At 48.9% G+C, this 17,074-nt stretch overlaps 1 protein-coding gene across 1 annotated transcript in view; it reads left to right on the top strand.

Annotated features, from left to right (window-relative positions):
• Nucleotides 1-16,693, top strand: part of LOC135202636 (protein lin-7 homolog B-like) — a 34,323-nt gene extending 17,630 nt beyond the window's left edge. The window contains exon 2 of the mRNA XM_064232134.1: nt 16,472-16,693. Within this exon, the coding sequence (XP_064088204.1) occupies nt 16,472-16,693 (222 nt within the window). The remainder of the gene's footprint in view (nt 1-16,471) is intronic.
• Nucleotides 16,694-17,074: the final 381 nt, after the last annotated feature.

Genomic DNA, 17,074 nt, shown 5'->3' with positions numbered 1-17,074 from the left:
GAACAAACTTCAATAATAATAATATATGAAGGGAATGTATATGACTTAATATACAAAACCCGTAACCATTGTAAATAAGATGTATCCCTAGCATAAAAATAAGGGGATCACTCAAAGAGATCAATACATACAATCGATTGTGAGTGCCCCTAGCAAAAAAATAAGGGACACCCACCATATCACCATAAGAGCAGCTAAGACCCAAGGTAAACGTAGATGAACATGACAGGCATAGACGAACTGTTGGTGAGACAGGTAGAAAGGAGGACTGGATCTTCTACTAAAGATTAAGCAGAGTCGGGTAAACTATGTTACCCGCCGCAACTGCTTGAAATTTCAGAGCTTCCAAGGACTTTAAGTAATGACGCTTAAATACTGTCGGCGATTTCCATCCAGTATATTTTTTCAACTCATCGAAATTCATATGTTGGAAATAGTTAATTGAGGTGGCTACTGCCCTGACATCATGTGCTTTTGGGAAAGAGTCAGGATTGGCTTGCTTAATAAAGTACAGGATCTGCTGCCTGATGCCTTTAATAGATAAAGTACCACCTTTTTCTCTCTTAAAGAGAGGACCCGATGAGATGAGGAGGTCCTGGACAGAAAGGCTCGTAAGATCGATACTGGGCAAAGAGATATATTCTTGTGGAAGGGGTACCACCTTCGGCCCATCCGTTCCCACCTCATCAAAGGATCTTCATTCTTTGCTATAAACTACGTTCCGGAGAAAGTAGCACTTCCAGCTTCCCTGTGGGAAGAAATTTAATATGATCCCCCCCCCCCTGGATCTCTGGATATGCTGACAGTTCTGAAATTCTAGCTCCTGAGGCCAAGCTTAATAAAAATAGAGTTTTTCTTAAGAGCATTATAAATGAACAGTGTCATTATCAGTTTCAGAAGCCAGCTTTAGAACATCATTTAAGAACCATGATACTGACGTAGGCCTTACAGAAGGTCTAAGTCTAGCACAAGCCTTGGGAATAGACGAGAAGTAGGAGTCTGTCAAGTCTATGTTGAAACCAAATTGAAAATCTTTTTCAAGGCTGACTTGTTTGTCGTAATGGTGCTAGCTGCTAAGCCTTTTTCAAATAAAGATCTGAAAAAGGATATAGCTGAATTGATTGTCATGATTCTAATATCTGATTCTCTCAGGAAGGTTGCTAACTTTTTGGATGACAGAAGCGTCATACTGTCTCAAAGTTGAATCCCCTTTTTATCAGATTCCAAGAAGAGAATATTTTGAGGGTCAATATTCGCATCTCTTTTCGCTGCAACTTCATGAAATCCATAAAGTTAGGGTTTTGAGAATTCCTGAGGAAGCGAACAACAGTCTTCGTTTGCACTGGACTGGGAGAGCCTGGGACTGGGAATTCGAAGAGGGCGAAGACCCAGTTCCAGAATTAGAGGGTACCAATTGCTCTTCGGCCAGTCTGGGGCTACTAGAGCCCCTTGACTTGCCCTTGAATGTCCTGAGTTTGTTCAGTACCTTCATGAGAAGATTCACTGGAGGGAAGACACAAATCTTCTCCCAGTTGTTCCAGTCTAGGGCCAGGGCGTCCGTGGCATAGGCCAGAGGTCCAGGTTGGGGGCCACATAACATGGGAGTTTGTGGTTCGCTTGGGATGACGAGAGATCCACTTGTAGGCCTGGAACTCTCTGAAGAATCCATTGGAACGAACTGCTGTCCAGTGACCATTCCGACTCTAGAGGTACTGATCGGGATAGAGCATCTGCTATGACGTTTCTCACTCCAGCTATATGGGTGGAGGAGAGGTGCCAACTGAACTTGTCCGCCAGGGAGAAGATGGCTACCATGACATGATTTAGATGACGTGCTTTGGAGCCTCCCCTGTTTATACAATGGGACTACCACTGCGCTGTCTAAGACTAGCTTTATGTGAGAAGTACTTCGGCGGACGTAACCTTTTTAGAGTCAAGAACACTGCCATTGCTTCCAGTACGTTTATGTGGAACTGACGGAACTGAGTGACCAAGTTCCCTGAACTTTCTTGAACTGAGAATATCCTCCCCAACCGCTTAACGAAGCGTCTGTGTGGATGTGTAATCCCCGGAGGAGGAAACTGAAGGGCACTGATATCGATAAGTTCTTGACTTTTGCCCACGGGCGTAGTCGATTCCGTAGAATCTGAGGGACTGAGGATAATTTGTCCCTGGACCTGACATTTGCTCGTGAGCGCCAGATTCTGGTTAGGTCTTTCAGTTTGGCTTTCATCAAGATGTTTGTCACTGATGCAAACTGGAGTGAACCAGGATCCTTTCCTGGGTTCTTCTTGACGCAAGTTTGTGACTCAGAAATTGCTTTTACTGACTTCGCTATTTCTTTCCTCTTGGCTGATGGAATCGACAGAGTATGGGGAGGATAGATTCCATTGAATGCCCGTGCCACTGAAAGTTTGACTCTGGAGTGAGTCTTGACTTGGTCCTGTTTATCTTGAAGCCTAGATATTCCAGGAACTGAATCACTTTCAGTGTTGCTTTGTGGCATTCCTCGACTGTTGGAGCCCAGATTAACCAATCGTCGAGATACGCTACCTACCATAACCCCTTGCGATCTTAGTTTGTTGAACTACCCCACTTCCGCCAAACTTCGTGAAACCCCCAACGGGTGCTACGTTGAGCGGCCCGAAAGGAACTACCTTGAAGGAGAATGCCTGATCTCCTATCTTGAAGCCCAGATACGGACGGAAGTGCCTTGCAATAGGGATATGATAGTAAGCGTCTGTAAGATCGATAGAGGTGGTGACGGCCCCACGGGAAAGTAAGGTCCGTACCTGCGAGATCGTGAGCATCTTGAACTTGTCGCAGCGAATGGCTAAGTTTAAGCGTGACAATCTAAGATTACCCTTCTTTTTTGTGAGCCTTTCTTTGGAACGCTGAACAAGCGCTCTTGAAACTTTAACCTGTTGACTCTCGCTATAGCTCCTTTCTGAAGGAGGTCCTCCGCATACTCCGTCAATTCTTTGGATGGAAGTTGGCGGAAAGGTCTGGATGGGGGCGGTTTCGCTACCAACTCCAACCCAGGCCTTTTGACACAATGCTTTGCGCCCACTTGCTGAAATTCCACCGGTGGCGGAAGTGAAACAGCCTCCCTCCTACCTGAAAGTCCTCATTGGTGTTGGTAGCCTCCGCGGCCTCCCCTGAAATGCTTTTCTCTATTAAAGGACCCTCCCGATCCTCTCTGACGAAAGGATCGCTTACCTCTGCTCCCTTACCCGAGCGGTCATACTTCTGGGAAGCCTGGCCCTCGAAGACTTGATTGAAGGCTGGGGAGAGAGCGTAAGAGGTGGAGGGTTGAGGCTGGGGGGAAATGACATAGATAGGCTGCGATTGAGCCTTGGAGGTGAAGGTTGGGCTGCTTGCACCAACGGGACAGCTGGAACAGGCTGGGTAAAGTGTGGCTGTTTCTTTTGGTAAGGCTGGAAACGTCTGGGTTCTTCTGAGCCTTACCTCTGACAACTTGATCTTGGCGTCTCTTGGCCGTAAGGACCCCAACGACTCTTTAAGGCTTTGGTTTAAGCCTTGTAAGGCCTTCTGCCTGGACCTCCTTCACCATCGCATCTGGGAAGAGGTCTGCTCCCCAGATGTTCGATGCAAGCAACTTATTCGGTTCATGCCGAATCGTTGCTTCTTGGAGGACATGTTTCCTACAGTTTGTTCTAGCCGTGGCGAACTCGAACATATCAGACTGCACCGTTTGAGTCAGTGACTTTGGTGATCAGCTTAAAAAGTGGCTCAGAACCATAGGAAATGGTAGCCAGCCTCGGTCATGGCCATGGTATTGATAGACCTGGCCAACCTAGACTTGGCATCAATTCTGCCTGAATGAGGCTATCTGGAAGTCTAGGCAGCTTCTCACCAAACTGCTCCATAGCACAGTCTGGTTTGAGTTTGCCGCAGAAAAAGTGTTGGGCAGATCTTCCCACAACTCACCGGCTGAGGGAAGTAAAGGAGACGTAGGGTCCGCTTCTTTCAGCTGAGCGACGAATCCCCTTCTGGGCTGCTGGAATGGTAACCGTAGCAATCTTTGTCAAGAAAGGGAGCGGGGTACTCTCTTCCATTGTAAAGATTGTGAAAGGACTCTTAAACGGCTGTATTTTCGTGTTCGAACAGTCCATGTCCTCTAAACACCTGAGCCATTCTCTTTGAGCCTGGTCTCGTGAATAGAGGACTGTCTCTTTAGGTACCTTATCGTCTCGAGTCATGGCAGAGGTGGTGAGCCTGGCGTAGCCGATGAACGGAGGCTGAGGTCTTCCGGGGGGTAGAACTCGAAGTCTTCAATCCTCCGAGTTCCACATTCCGGGATAGAAATAAGCCCGTCCTGGAAGGGGCGTATGACGCTACTCTCCAAGGATTGTTCATACTGAACGGAGGTAGAGAGTTCATCGGAGGCAATTGCCGCTCCCCCTGTGCTGAAGGGTGGGGGAGAAGCTAGGCGGAGCTTTGGCTCAGTCCGGCGATAATGTTGTCCTGGGAGTTGATCCTATCGACAACCGGGAGAACATCTGTTCCATACTGGTTTTTAGAGACCCCACCAGATCGCCCACTTGTTGCAACAGGCCAGCGTTGGGATCCAAAGCCGGAGCTGCTGCGGAGTGGACGGGTGGCTCTGAACCGGAACCAAAGGTAGTGGAACGGTTGACTCCGCTGGAGTGTGTGATCTCTCCCTGGAGGATCTACTCCTAGAGGATTTGGAGCCGGACCCGGAAGCTTTAGACCTCTCTGCTCCGGGGTTTTTAGCCGGAGACTTACGAGATGATGATGACGCCGACGCCGTCTTTTTAGACGACGACGACGTCTTAGTCAAGGTTTTCACTGCTTGTCCTTTGACCTTAGGTCTAACGAAGCATCAGGAGAAGTATAAAGTTCTGTACCTGTAAAGCCTTGGAAGGATGGAGAGTTTGCAGGGGTAGAGAGTCCAGTGGCACCCAAGGGCATCCCTTGGGCGTCCAACATACTCACCTCGACCAACAGGTCGTCTACACTCCATGGGTTCAATGTTTAGATCTAACGTCGCGACTTCCGAGGAGATGTCCTGGCCTGGATCCGTCAACGAGGCAGCGAGCTGTTTGTTTGGAATAAACGCAATAGTCGGGGCCCCTCCGCTGGGTCACGTAGCCCGTTGACTTGCCTCCGGGAAGATCAGGACCGCCAACCTCTTCTCGAGAATGTAGGGCATACCCTTGGCGGCGTTCTTCCCAAAACCACCGACCCAGGCCCGCAGGGTTGCCAGTGCGGTGTCCTTCACAGCCGGAGCCTGGAAGAGAGGGTATTTATTAGTTTTTAAGATTAAACTTAAAACTAAAACTAAATGAAAAGCTTAAACATTGAAAAATTATAGGGGATGCGAAATCCCCTGTATTTTTATCTTAAGTTTAAGAAAGATTAGAATTTTTTAAAACTTAAGAACTCTAACGAAGTAGGGACTGGCTAACGGAGTTGGAAATACTTACCCCGTCTAAGAGCTGGCTCACCAGATCATAACGATGGTGCATGTCTCGTGATACCAGACTTGGAGGTCCCCGTGCGGAGTCGCGCATGGAGCATGGGACCGGCAAACTTCATGTCCACAGGGGTCTTGAAGCATGGCGGTGCATCCCGGATGCTCACAGTTGGTGGTCTGTAAGTGAAAAGACACATGAGCATCTTAAAGGCTATCACTTACAGGCTAAAGGACAGAAGAACTCCGCTGCATGCCGGAGCTCGGAAAAAAAATTTGAGCATAACCCCTCCCTTACCGCCTGAATAGGCTATAACCCCGGAGAGATCCGGTGAGGCAGACAAGGGAGGGGGGATGGTTTAAGGTAGCTTAAGATAAACTTACTTAGTTTAACATAACTAATTCTTAAACCTATAAAAATCGAACGTACCGGACTAAGTCCAGTGCGTGGCGGAGCGTGTCGCGACCTCAGCGCGACGGAGGGGTTAGTAGAGACCAACTGTATGCCTCAGTCCATCCTGCGGGGTGAACTAGCACCTTTCCACTTGGATGCCGGAGCTCCGGTAGAAAAGGAGCCCCAGTAAGGTGGGAAAGGGCGAGAGGGCATACAGACTCGCGCTAGCAACGGAGCGACGGAGAAGCGACGGAGGGGGGAAAGGCCAGTCCCCCCCCCCTAGCCATCCGGCCGGGACCGAGAAGCTGGAGAGGTCGAGTCCAGTCTGGGCTCTGTCCCGTCCCTCTACTCCCTCCGCCTGGGGGAGAGGGAGGCAGGCTCGGGTATGCGGAGCGAGCGTGGGCAGACCAACCCTCCCCCCGGCCCTATGGAAGAGCGGGAGGAGGGAAGATGGACTGGACAGGCGTCTGGCTGCTCCGTGATCACGTAGTGGACCACGGGGCGGTAAAACAACAAAACAATGAAACGATAAGGCCTAGAATACACAACCGGCTGATCAGAGAGAAGCTATAAGGAAGCAACCGAACTGAAGAGCGGTAGCGCATGGGCCCTATGGGCCATAACCTAGGGCTAGATGAAGCCAGACGGCCTACACTAACAAAAACATAATAAATTAAATAAAACATTGAAAGAAGAAAACAAAATAGTAGGAGAAAAAATCCAGGAGTGTACGACTAACCCGAAAGAAAGTCTACCACTCAAAGCTAGCCGTGGCCGATACTAAGAGCCGTGGCTAGGGTCTGGATAGAAGAAGCCTACGTAAGGTAAAAAGACATGCATGCATGACATAACCGCGTAGACTGTACCCTAAAACAAATAGGATGACTAAAAATAGAGCGTACTAAAGTAAGGAAGGTTCTGGGTATGGAAGACCAAGAACGAACCCGCCACGAGGCAGAACCATGCTGCCATGCTTCCGACCTAGAGTTCGTATTTATACCTAAAAAACGGCAAATACTGACTCAAGGACGGAAAAAACCAAATAGCAATAAACATTGAGTACTTAACTTAGCTGCTGCGATGGCTGCACGCTCCATGATGAGTAAATCCAAAAATAAGGGCACAAAAACACAGAGCAAAAAAGGGCACGTGTATACAGTGTGCGCTAACTGAAAAGGATGGCCACCAGAGGCGCAGCAGTCGGCAGCATGGGATGGAGTAGTAGTAGTTGCTGCCCACTCTGTGGGTCGGCTCCCCTCTTGTGGGGATTTTGTAGTGGGAGATTTCTATTGGCAAGCGGCTCGTGGTAGTGGTCTCACTCGCCATAGTGTTCATACCGACACCCTCTTGGAGGGTGAGCGAGTCAGTTGTACTGACCTTTTTCTTTATTTATTTATTCTCTGGTATGTGTTAGTACATTTACCCTAGAAATAATAGATTAAAGGATATTTCGCGCAGCGACACGAGCTGAGCCCAGAAATGCTGCATTTCAAAGGACAGAATCAAGGGAGGATTTAGGGTGTGCAGGGCCCTAGGCCAGGGGCCTTAGGGGACCCTCTCATTTATGGGCTAGCAATGAGAGCTCTTAGGGGGGTGGGGGAATAGGTTTCCTGTATTTATTTTCTAATTAAGCCCCTCTAGATGGTTATTATTATTAATTTTTATATATTTTTAAATAGTCTATAGTATATATTTTTTTTTGCTGAGGTGCGAGGCCCTCACAGGCGAGAGGCCCTAGGCCGTAGCCTGCTAAACCCCCCCCCCCCCCCCCCCACCCCCCCTCCTTTAACCAAAATCCGCCACTGGACAGAATGTCTATATAAAGATAACGATAATTATTATTATTCAGAAGATAATTCCTTATTTATGTGGAATAAGCCTATGAGAGCCATTGACATGAAATTCAAGCTTCCAAGGAACATGGTGCTAAGTGTGATTTCACTAGTTTTGAACATCAATTTTGCCTGCCCTTTTTTTTCTTCTTTTTGTAGTGACAGTAAATGACGTCGGCAATTTCTCAATTTTGTTGTTCATGTCTGTATTACAGGTTTAAAATAGCTTCATCCGTAATTTAATAAAACACAGAGAGAGAGAGAGAGAGAGAGAGAGAGAGAGAGAGAGAGAGAGAGAGAGAGAGAGAGAGAGAGACTGTTGCCTGGGTTAGGTTGTTGTTGTTACACTGACACATATCCATTAGCAAAAGCCAATAATAATTGTGTATTGAGAATAATGTTCATTTTAATAAAACCCTTGTTTTACTGTATCTAATCATATTACATGTATTATTACCATATTATCGAATTATAATACGAAGAGAGTGATCTGCAATTTGCATTCTAGTTTTGTTTACGTTCCTAAAATATCAGCTGATTTCATTTTACCAACATGATCAGTGTCTTTAGATGTCAAATGGAACTTAATTTACGAAAGAAAACTGGGTTTAAGAATTGCAGCTACTTTTTTTATAAATGTAATACGTATATTAAAAAAAAAGTCTACTTGTGTTTTTTGTACGTTTCAGACAGTTTTTTTGCCTGCCAAAACATTTTGCAGTTGCTCAAGTTCTTTTGCCTGCCAAAACATTTTCCAGTTGCTCAAGTTCTTTTGCCTGCCAAAACATTTTCCAGTTGCTCATTATTCGTAATTCCCAGACGTGCTTGACTTACGAGAGTTACAATGCTCATAATTCATAGTTCCCAGTCATGCTGGACTTTGAGCCTTGTTTACTAAGGGGCAATATTTTCTTGGTAGTATTTTGTAATCAAATTACGTAAAGGCTTTTGCGATATTGATAGTTATCCTTAATATCAGGATTCTTTCCAATTTAAAGGAATACATTTATGAGGATCTACTTCCAATGGGTATTACTCCGCCGATAATGATGTCACATTATAAAGCACAAAGCACCTAGAAAAGTGCCCCTATTTTACAAGGATATTTTATGAGAAAAAATTTAATGTCATAACACATACTGAAAGATATTTTAAAGTTATTTTGTATACAGTATTCCAGTAGACACTGTATGATGGTTTGTTTACATCTGTTTACGGCTGCTCACAGCCACTAGCTAATGACTCAACTTGGGAGATTTTTTTGAAGTTTATGATAACAGACATAATTTGGCTTATTTTTAATATTTTATTAATTTCCTGTAAGAATTAGACTTGATTTTCAATGTTTTATTATTAGCAGCAAATATTATGCCTACCGCTTACAGTACATACTACGCACCTAGCCTAGACTATGGCGCTCAGTCAACCATTGTGATATGGCCGAATTGGGCATACGTAGGGCAGTTATTTTACTACAGTATATATTTAAAAATGAAAAAAAGTGCATTAAATGGTATGTTATTTAACACTGAACTTATTTAATTGTAATTTATGTGTATTTATGGGTAATGTTTCGTATAAAAAGGGAAGGTTAGGGTAATAGCTAGTGGTCAAGAACAGCTTAATCCATTTTCAGTTATTTCTTATGGGGAAAAACTCATTCAGATCTCTTAACAAAATCGCATCTCGTCACTTCTTCTGGAACGAATTAACATCAAGGCCCGGGGCTCTACTGTATATATATACAGGCAGTCCGCTACTTATGACGGCTGTGGCTTACGACGTTCCGAGTTGTTCCGACACGGCATACAAACCTTCGGTCCTTTTACAATAGGAAGGTACTAGCGGCAGCTGGATAGGTCGTAAGCTTTCGAACAAGGGGTTCGGTAGTTAACTGCTTGTCCGACAGGCGCGCGCGCGCGACTGGGAGGTAAACAAATCACTTTTGCTTTCGGCCTCACAGCGAGTGGACGTGTGTGTTCGACGCTCTCTGCCCGCTTCTCGTCGTTTGCTTTCCTTGAGTATATGGTTGTGTTTGTGTATGAATCATCATTGTAAGTACAATCATTTCCTCTTTATTCATCCAATTGTGGTTTATTTGATCAATCATGGAATCTCCATGCCTCGCTACCCCCCGGAGATTGTGCCCGGGTACCGAAGGGCGTAAATGCGGTAAGTTCCGCTTGTTCCCTGAAATTGATCCACATATTTTGTGCGCTCGGTGTCGGGGACGCGAATGCACCCGAGCCGAGCCCTGGGAACCAGACCTCTGAGCCAGCTCAGCGTCAGGTTCACGGCACGGAGCGGAAGACTGGTGACAGCCGCTCACGTGACTCTCACCAGACCAGTCTCGCTCTCGCGGTCGAGCAGCTGGCTACCCGGGCGACGTGACGGTCCACTACCGGCCACGGGCTGAGGCTGGGAAGAGGTCCCCCCGTTCGCCGGCACCAGCCACGGCTGGTACCAGCGACGTGACGCGCCGTGAGGATACGCACCGGTCTCACCGTGACAGTGGAGCTCGCCGGTCGCCTGACCGTCACTCTCACAGAGAGCGATTGGGTACGGCGACCAGCACCAGCTCTTCTGACACACGAGACCGGGGCCGCTGTTCTCGGTCCAGCCACTTCTCCACAGCGAGACGGCTCGACCAGGCCTGCAGCTCGATCGCCACCGCGGGTTGACGATCGCCTGCAGTCTTCCAAGCCCACTGGTTCTGCCGGCGAGCGAGGAGGGAGCGTTAGGTCTGCCTCTCCCATACCTTCAACCTCCTCGGGTTACACCGGGAGGGGCGAGGTGTTGAGGAGTGATCGTGAGGGGTGCGCCCCTCAGGATCCCACCACGACGTCCTACGTACCAGGCACGGTTCTCGGACCGGCCAGGTCGTATGCACAAGTGGCTGGAGGAGACCGAGAGGGGTCTGTCGCTGTTCCCCCCCTCGAGGGGGGAGGGTCTCGGGAGATGCTCCTGTTCGAGGGACTGGATGGTCCTACTCCGCAGGATGCAGTCACTCCTGAGATTCAGAGGAACTTTGCCGAGGTAATTGCGCTGATTCGTCAGCACAACGACCTCGCGGAAGGATCGCCGCTCCCACCATCCGAGCCCACGTCCCGGCTCGAGTCGTTCTGGGGCCCGAAGAGGGAACCCAGACCGACGGTGGGTTTGCCGCGTTCTGAGCTTGCCGACTCAGTGCTGGACCAGGTAGAATCTCTTGTCTCCGGGCAAGACGGTTCTCTCAAGTCTGGCAGGTCGAGCAAGCTGCTTCCACCTCCTCTGCTGCGACAGCGGCGTTTTTACGTGCCATCTGAGGACCCGATGCCGCCCAAAACAGTGAACCCGGAGTTAGCCAGGCTGACTCCGGGTGTGTCTCTGCAGCAGCTCCTGTCCGAGAACCTATGGTTCTCGCAGCAAGAGGCACTCGGCCTGGAATCCACTGCCATGGCAGCTTTCCAGGCCGTCTCCTGGTTAGATCTGTGGTCCCTCACAGTATCTAAGGTCGCAGCCAACTCCGGGGGAATTTCTCCCGAAGATGACTCGGCCTTTAGGAGACTTTGCCAGTCTGGGGGAAGAGCCATCTCCTTCCTTGCCCACCAGACGGTGAACCTGTGGGCCAACCTGGTTCTCCGACGTAGGGACGCTGTCCTTACTCGAGTTTCCAGGGCGGCTGGGCGTGAAGCGGCATTGGGACTCCGCAACGGACCTTTACGGAGTTCCACGTCTCTCTTCCCAGGAGAGATGGTGGACGCTGCGGTGGACAGACGGCGCACTGACGACAGTGACCGTCTGGTTCACCAGGCAGTCTCGAAGGCTTCTGGGCAGCCTCGGACTGCGGCCAAGCCAAAGAGCTCGGCTAGCGCTTCCACGGTGGCTAAGACGGTAGTCGCGTCGAAGCCCCGGGGAAAGACTGTCTTCTTCGACTTCTACAAAGGGGAGCCGTAACCAGCCCTCCTCCCAGCCCTCCTTCTCCCGAGGAGGCTCTGGGAAGAAGTCGAAGAAAGGGGGGAAACGCTAGGGACGGCGTTCCCCCTCACCTGCTGCCGGAAGTGGGGGGGTGCCTGGCCAGCCATTGGGCAACTTGGCAGCGCTACCGGCGCCGCAGACCCATGGATGGTAGATTGTCCTTCGGGAGGGATATCTATTACCCTTCGAATCTCGGCCACCCCTCACCTCCAACCCGGTCCAACAGCAGTCGTACGTTCCAGGGTCATCGAAGGACGTAGCATTGAGACAGGAGATCAAGATCATGCTGAGCAAGAGAGCTGTAGAAATCGTCACGGATCAGTCACCGGGCTTTTACAGTCGACTCTTCCTGGTGGAAAAGTCTACGGGAGGCTGGCGCCCGGTGATAGATCTCTCTCCTCTGAACCGGTTTGTTCGCCAGACCCGGTTCACGATGGAGACGGCACGTTCCGTGCTCGACTCCATCAGGGAGAACGATTTCATGCTTTCAGTGGACTTGAAGGATGCGTATTTCCAAATACCCATTCATCAGTCCTCCAGAAAGTACCTCCGCTTCATCCTCGACGGGACGGTGTACCAGTTCAGGGCACTTTGCTTCGGTCTCTCAACCGCCCCACAGGCGTTCACGCGAGTGTTCACTCTGGTGTCTGCTTGGGCCCATTCGCACGGGATACGTCTGATGAGGTATCTCGACGATTGGTTAGTCCTGGCGAGCTCCCGCTCGCAGTTGCTACAGGACAGGGATCGACTGCTCGAGTTCTGTCGCGATCTGGGGATCGTTGTGAACTTCGAAAAGTCCGATCTCGAGCCCAAGCAGAGGATGAAGTACCTGGGTATGCTGATCGACACGGTAGCAGGGCGAGTCTTCCCCGCAGACTCGCGGATCAGCAGATTCAGGGAGGCAGCCAACCAGTTCCTGTCTCGGCAGGAACAGGTAGCTCAGCGATGGCAAGTCGTGATCGGAACAGACCTGTCGTCACTCGAGAAGTTAGTCCCTCACGGGCGTCTTCACCTGCGGTCTCTTCAGTGGAGACTAAAGGAGAGTTGGTCACAGGCGACGGATCCCCCAAGCTTTCCAGTGTCACTGACACCGGAGGTGAGGCAGGACCTAGCCTGGTGGCTGGACGACAGGAACCTCTTAAGAGGAGTGCCTCTGCGCACTCCCCCCCCGGACATGCAGCTGTTCTCAGACGCATCGACCGAGGGATGGGGCGCACACCTGGAGGAGTTGCTGACTTCAGGAGTGTGGGACGAGAACGACAAGCACCTTCACATCAATGTACTGGAACTCAAGGCGGCGTTTCTCGCTCTCCAAGAGTTCCAGGACCGCTTGATGGGACACTCAGTGGTGTTGATGTGCGACAACACCACGGTAGTGGCCTACGTCAACAAACGGGGGCCTAGTGTCTCTCCCGTTGTACCAGTTGACTCGGCAGGTGCACGAGTGGGCCGAGGCACACTCAATAGAGCTGTCGGCACGCTACATTCCAGGGAAGAGGAATGTAGTAGCAGACACGCTCAGCCGTCGGGATCAGGTGATAGGGACCGAGTGGTCTCTACACCAGGACGTGGCGGAAAGGCTCTTCGACCTGTGGGGGCGACCAGTTGTGGATCTGTTCGCCACCCGGCACAACAGAAAGCTTCAGGTTTTCTTCTCAGCCGTGCCGGACCCATGGGCAGCTGCAGAGGACGCTCTTCAACACCCGTGGGACAACCTCTTCGTCTATGCCTTTCCCCCGTTCAGCCTGATTCGCAAGGTGATCAGTCGAGCACTGGTCACCCCGAATCTCAGGATGATCCTGGTGGCTCCCAAATGGCCACAGGCCATTTGGTATCCGGACCTGCTGGCTCTTCTCGCAGGAGAACCGAGAGAGATTCCCCCTTGGCACAACCTTCTCGCCCAGCCACACGTCGAGCGGTACCACCGAGCAGTCCAGTCCCTACGACTTCACGGCTGGCTGTTATCCACCATCTCTTGCGAACGAGAGGCTTTTCTCGTAGCGCAGCAACAGAGATGGCTGGAAACGTCCGTCAGTCCTCTGCAGCTGTGTACCAGGGGAAGTGGGCCGTCTTCTGTGGTTGGTGTCGTAGACGGGGTTCTATCTCCTCTCAGAGCCACTCTTCAGGCAGGTAGCGGATTTCCTCGTGTTTCTTCGCCGAGAGAAGCTCCTCTCAGTCCCCACAGTCAAAGGATACAGAGCCCGCCCTGGCTCTCGTCCTGAAACTGAGGGGATTGGACATCTCGAACTCGTTCGAGATCTCCTTGCTTATGAGGAGCTTCGAAAGGTCTTGCCCACCCAGGGAACTCAGGCCCCCTGCATGGGATGTGACTCTCGTCCTTAGGAGTTTGACTCGAACACCATTCGAGCCACTCCGAGAGTCGTCAGACAGGGATCTGACCCTCAAGACCCTCTTCTTGCTGGCCCTGGCATCGGCGAAGAGAGTAGGGGAACTTCATGGTCTTTCCTATGATGTACGACACTCCAGGGGATGGGGATCTGTGACGCTCGATTTCGTCCCGAACTTCGTTGCGAAGACTCAGAAACCGTCGATCCCTGACGACAGGTTCGAGTCCTTCACGATTCCCTCCCTAATGGACTTCACCGATAATGATGCGGATGAGATGCTGCTTTGTCCTGTGAGGGCGCTACGGCACTATCTGAAGAAAACTCGACACCTCAGGCCTGAGTGTCGACGCCTCTTCGTTAGCACCGGGGCCCGGGTAACCAAGAAAGAAGTATCCAAGAACACTCTTTCATTCTGGCTGCGTGAGGTCATCAGGAGGGCGTATGAGGCTGATGGTAGTGACGACATCCGTACGTCCCGTCCAAGAGCTCACGAAGTCAGAAGTATTGGCCCCTCGTTGGCGTTTCGTAAGAACTTCTCCGTGGCGCAGGTCCTGAAGGCAGGGGTCTGGTCTAACCAGACTACCTTTACGTCCTTCTACCTTCGGGATATTGCCCACAGGTCCTTGGATACCTTTTCCTTGGGACCCGTGGTGGCTGCTCAACAAGTTGTGTAGCTAACCCAGACCCTCGCAGGCTGAAACAGCATCGAGTCCTGGTGTGACTGTGTGGATGGATGTGTGAGTGAGTGAGTGACTGGCTCCCTCTTCCCATCTTTTCCTCCTCCTCTACCTGTGGGCAGAGGGCCACGGTCGTCACTACGCTGGATGAGGACGAGATGCAGGTGAGCTATATGACAGAGCCCCATCCTATCCCTTTCACTAGGGATAGGAGCAGAATATCCACCACTTCCTCCTACAAGGGGGGGGAAGTGGATGCCTACAAGAGTCAAACCTATGACTTTATATTTGCTCCTGTACAGGAACAAGTTCTTACATTGCTGGTACGAAGAGATAAGCTTGCCTCTCTCTTAGTACTCGGTCCAGAGGTCTGACCATTGATCCTGCGGTGCACACCCCGATCAATCGGACAGAGGCTTGGATCCCTCCCTCGCTCTTACGACCAGGGAGACTTCCAAGGTTGGGCGAACACCAGTCTGTTCACAAAAGACTCAGATTCCTCCCACCAAGAAGTGAGTCTTCCTATTGTAAAAGGACCGAAGGTTTGTATGCCGTGTCGGAACAAATGACAATTTGTCCAAAATTGCATTTTTCCTAACTATACAAACCTGAGGTCCTTTTACACATAGCCCCACCTCATGCCACCCCTCACTCTGCAGTTTTTGCTTGGGCCAAAAGCAAAAGTGATTTGTTTACCTCCCAGTCGCGCGCGCGCGCCTGTCAGACAAGCAGTTAACTACCGAACCCCTTGTTCGAAAGCTTACGACCTATCCAGCTGCCGCTAGTACCTTCCTATTGTAAAAGGACCTCAGGTTTGTATAGTTAGGAAAAATGCAATTTTGGACAAATTGTCATTTTGCTACGCTTTTCAATTACATTCATCAGAAATTATTTCCAGGCCTACAACACATGATCTAGGGTTACATTGCCGATCCGACGGAAGAAATATGACTCTAAAAAGGCAAAATACTGTACATACTTGAGTAATAATCAACTGCATGTAATGTTCAACCCATTTTTATTGCATATATTAGGACTTTTGCGTATGTCCCTTATAATGTTGTGTTTTGATTCTGGCAGTAAACCTAGCCTATGTTAGCAGTTGCTACTGGAGCCTAGTCTTTGATTCTGACATCTAAACCTAAGAAGCTAAAAGCTTAGAATATGCCAATAGAATGTGTAAATAATCAGTATGTACCCATTTCAAATAATTATTAATTAACCGTTATTAACTAGATTAAACAAACACTAAAAAAAAAGGCTTCCAACCTTTTGTTTACATTCATGGTTTCATCAACACTATGAGTAGCCAACGATCACCAAGCAATATTTTTACCTAGCACACAGTATTGTAATCATAAATTTTCATTGTCTCTCTTCAACTACTGAAACTTCCAAACAGTATAATAACCATTCATTTCTATTCTTTATTGTATCTTTACTTAATTAATGGAGATAGCGACAGCTATAATGAAACATATAATGACATTGTAACAGAAGAATTCTAGAAAATATTTGCTGGCTTTGATGATAGCAGTCTTTGATGAATTTTATGATATTTAATTCACAATTTTTTTTTTTCATTTAATGTATTGCGTGACTTAAGTTTTTCATTTTACAGCATCCTTTTACCAATAGAATAAAAAAATACACGATTCTTTATGAATCGTGAATGAAGAAGTTATCAGCTGATGAAATACAAATGACGGCAGCTAGTAGATTTATTTATTAAACTCAGAAAGGATTTCATATCTTTTGGTTTCCAAAGGAAAACAGAATATGGAAAGTATTTTTTCATTTTTCAGGCAACAGTGGCTGCTTTTGCAGCCAGCGAGGGTCACGCCCATCCTCGAGTGGTAGAGCTGCCAAAAACTGATGAAGGATTGGGGTTTAATGTTATGGGAGGCCGGGAGCAGAATTCCCCAATCTACATTTCCAGGATCATTCCAGGTGGAGTAGCAGATCGCCACGGTGGTCTGAAGAGAGGAGATCAGCTTCTGTCAGTCAATGGTGTTGTGAGTATATGACGCAATCAGTGCATTTTTTTTATAAAGAAGGAGTTACTTATTCTCAGCTGCTTGTGCATTGTATGCATTGTTCAGGTTCCTTGCAGCGTCTCTCTGGCCCCTAGCTGTAACCCCTCTCATTCTTTTATTTGATCCTTTTTCCTATTCTCCTCTATCTGATTTTCTGCCCACTCCTAACAATTGTTTCATAGTACAACTGCAAAGTTTTCCTCCTGGTACATCTTAAAAACCTTTTTACTCTCAATTTCCCTTTCATCGCTAGATGGCCTTCCAAGGCTCAGTCCCTGTAATGGGGTACTGCTGTCGGTGCACCTCACACGGTGTACTGTAGGCATTATTTAAGGTTCTTTGTAGCATCTTTTTGGCCCCTTACTTCAACCC

The sequence above is a fragment of the Macrobrachium nipponense genome, chromosome 24 (genome assembly GCF_015104395.2).
Source record: "Macrobrachium nipponense isolate FS-2020 chromosome 24, ASM1510439v2, whole genome shotgun sequence".
NCBI classification, from domain to species: domain Eukaryota; kingdom Metazoa; phylum Arthropoda; class Malacostraca; order Decapoda; family Palaemonidae; genus Macrobrachium; species Macrobrachium nipponense.
This window is presented reverse-complemented; position numbering and strand designations above follow the sequence as displayed.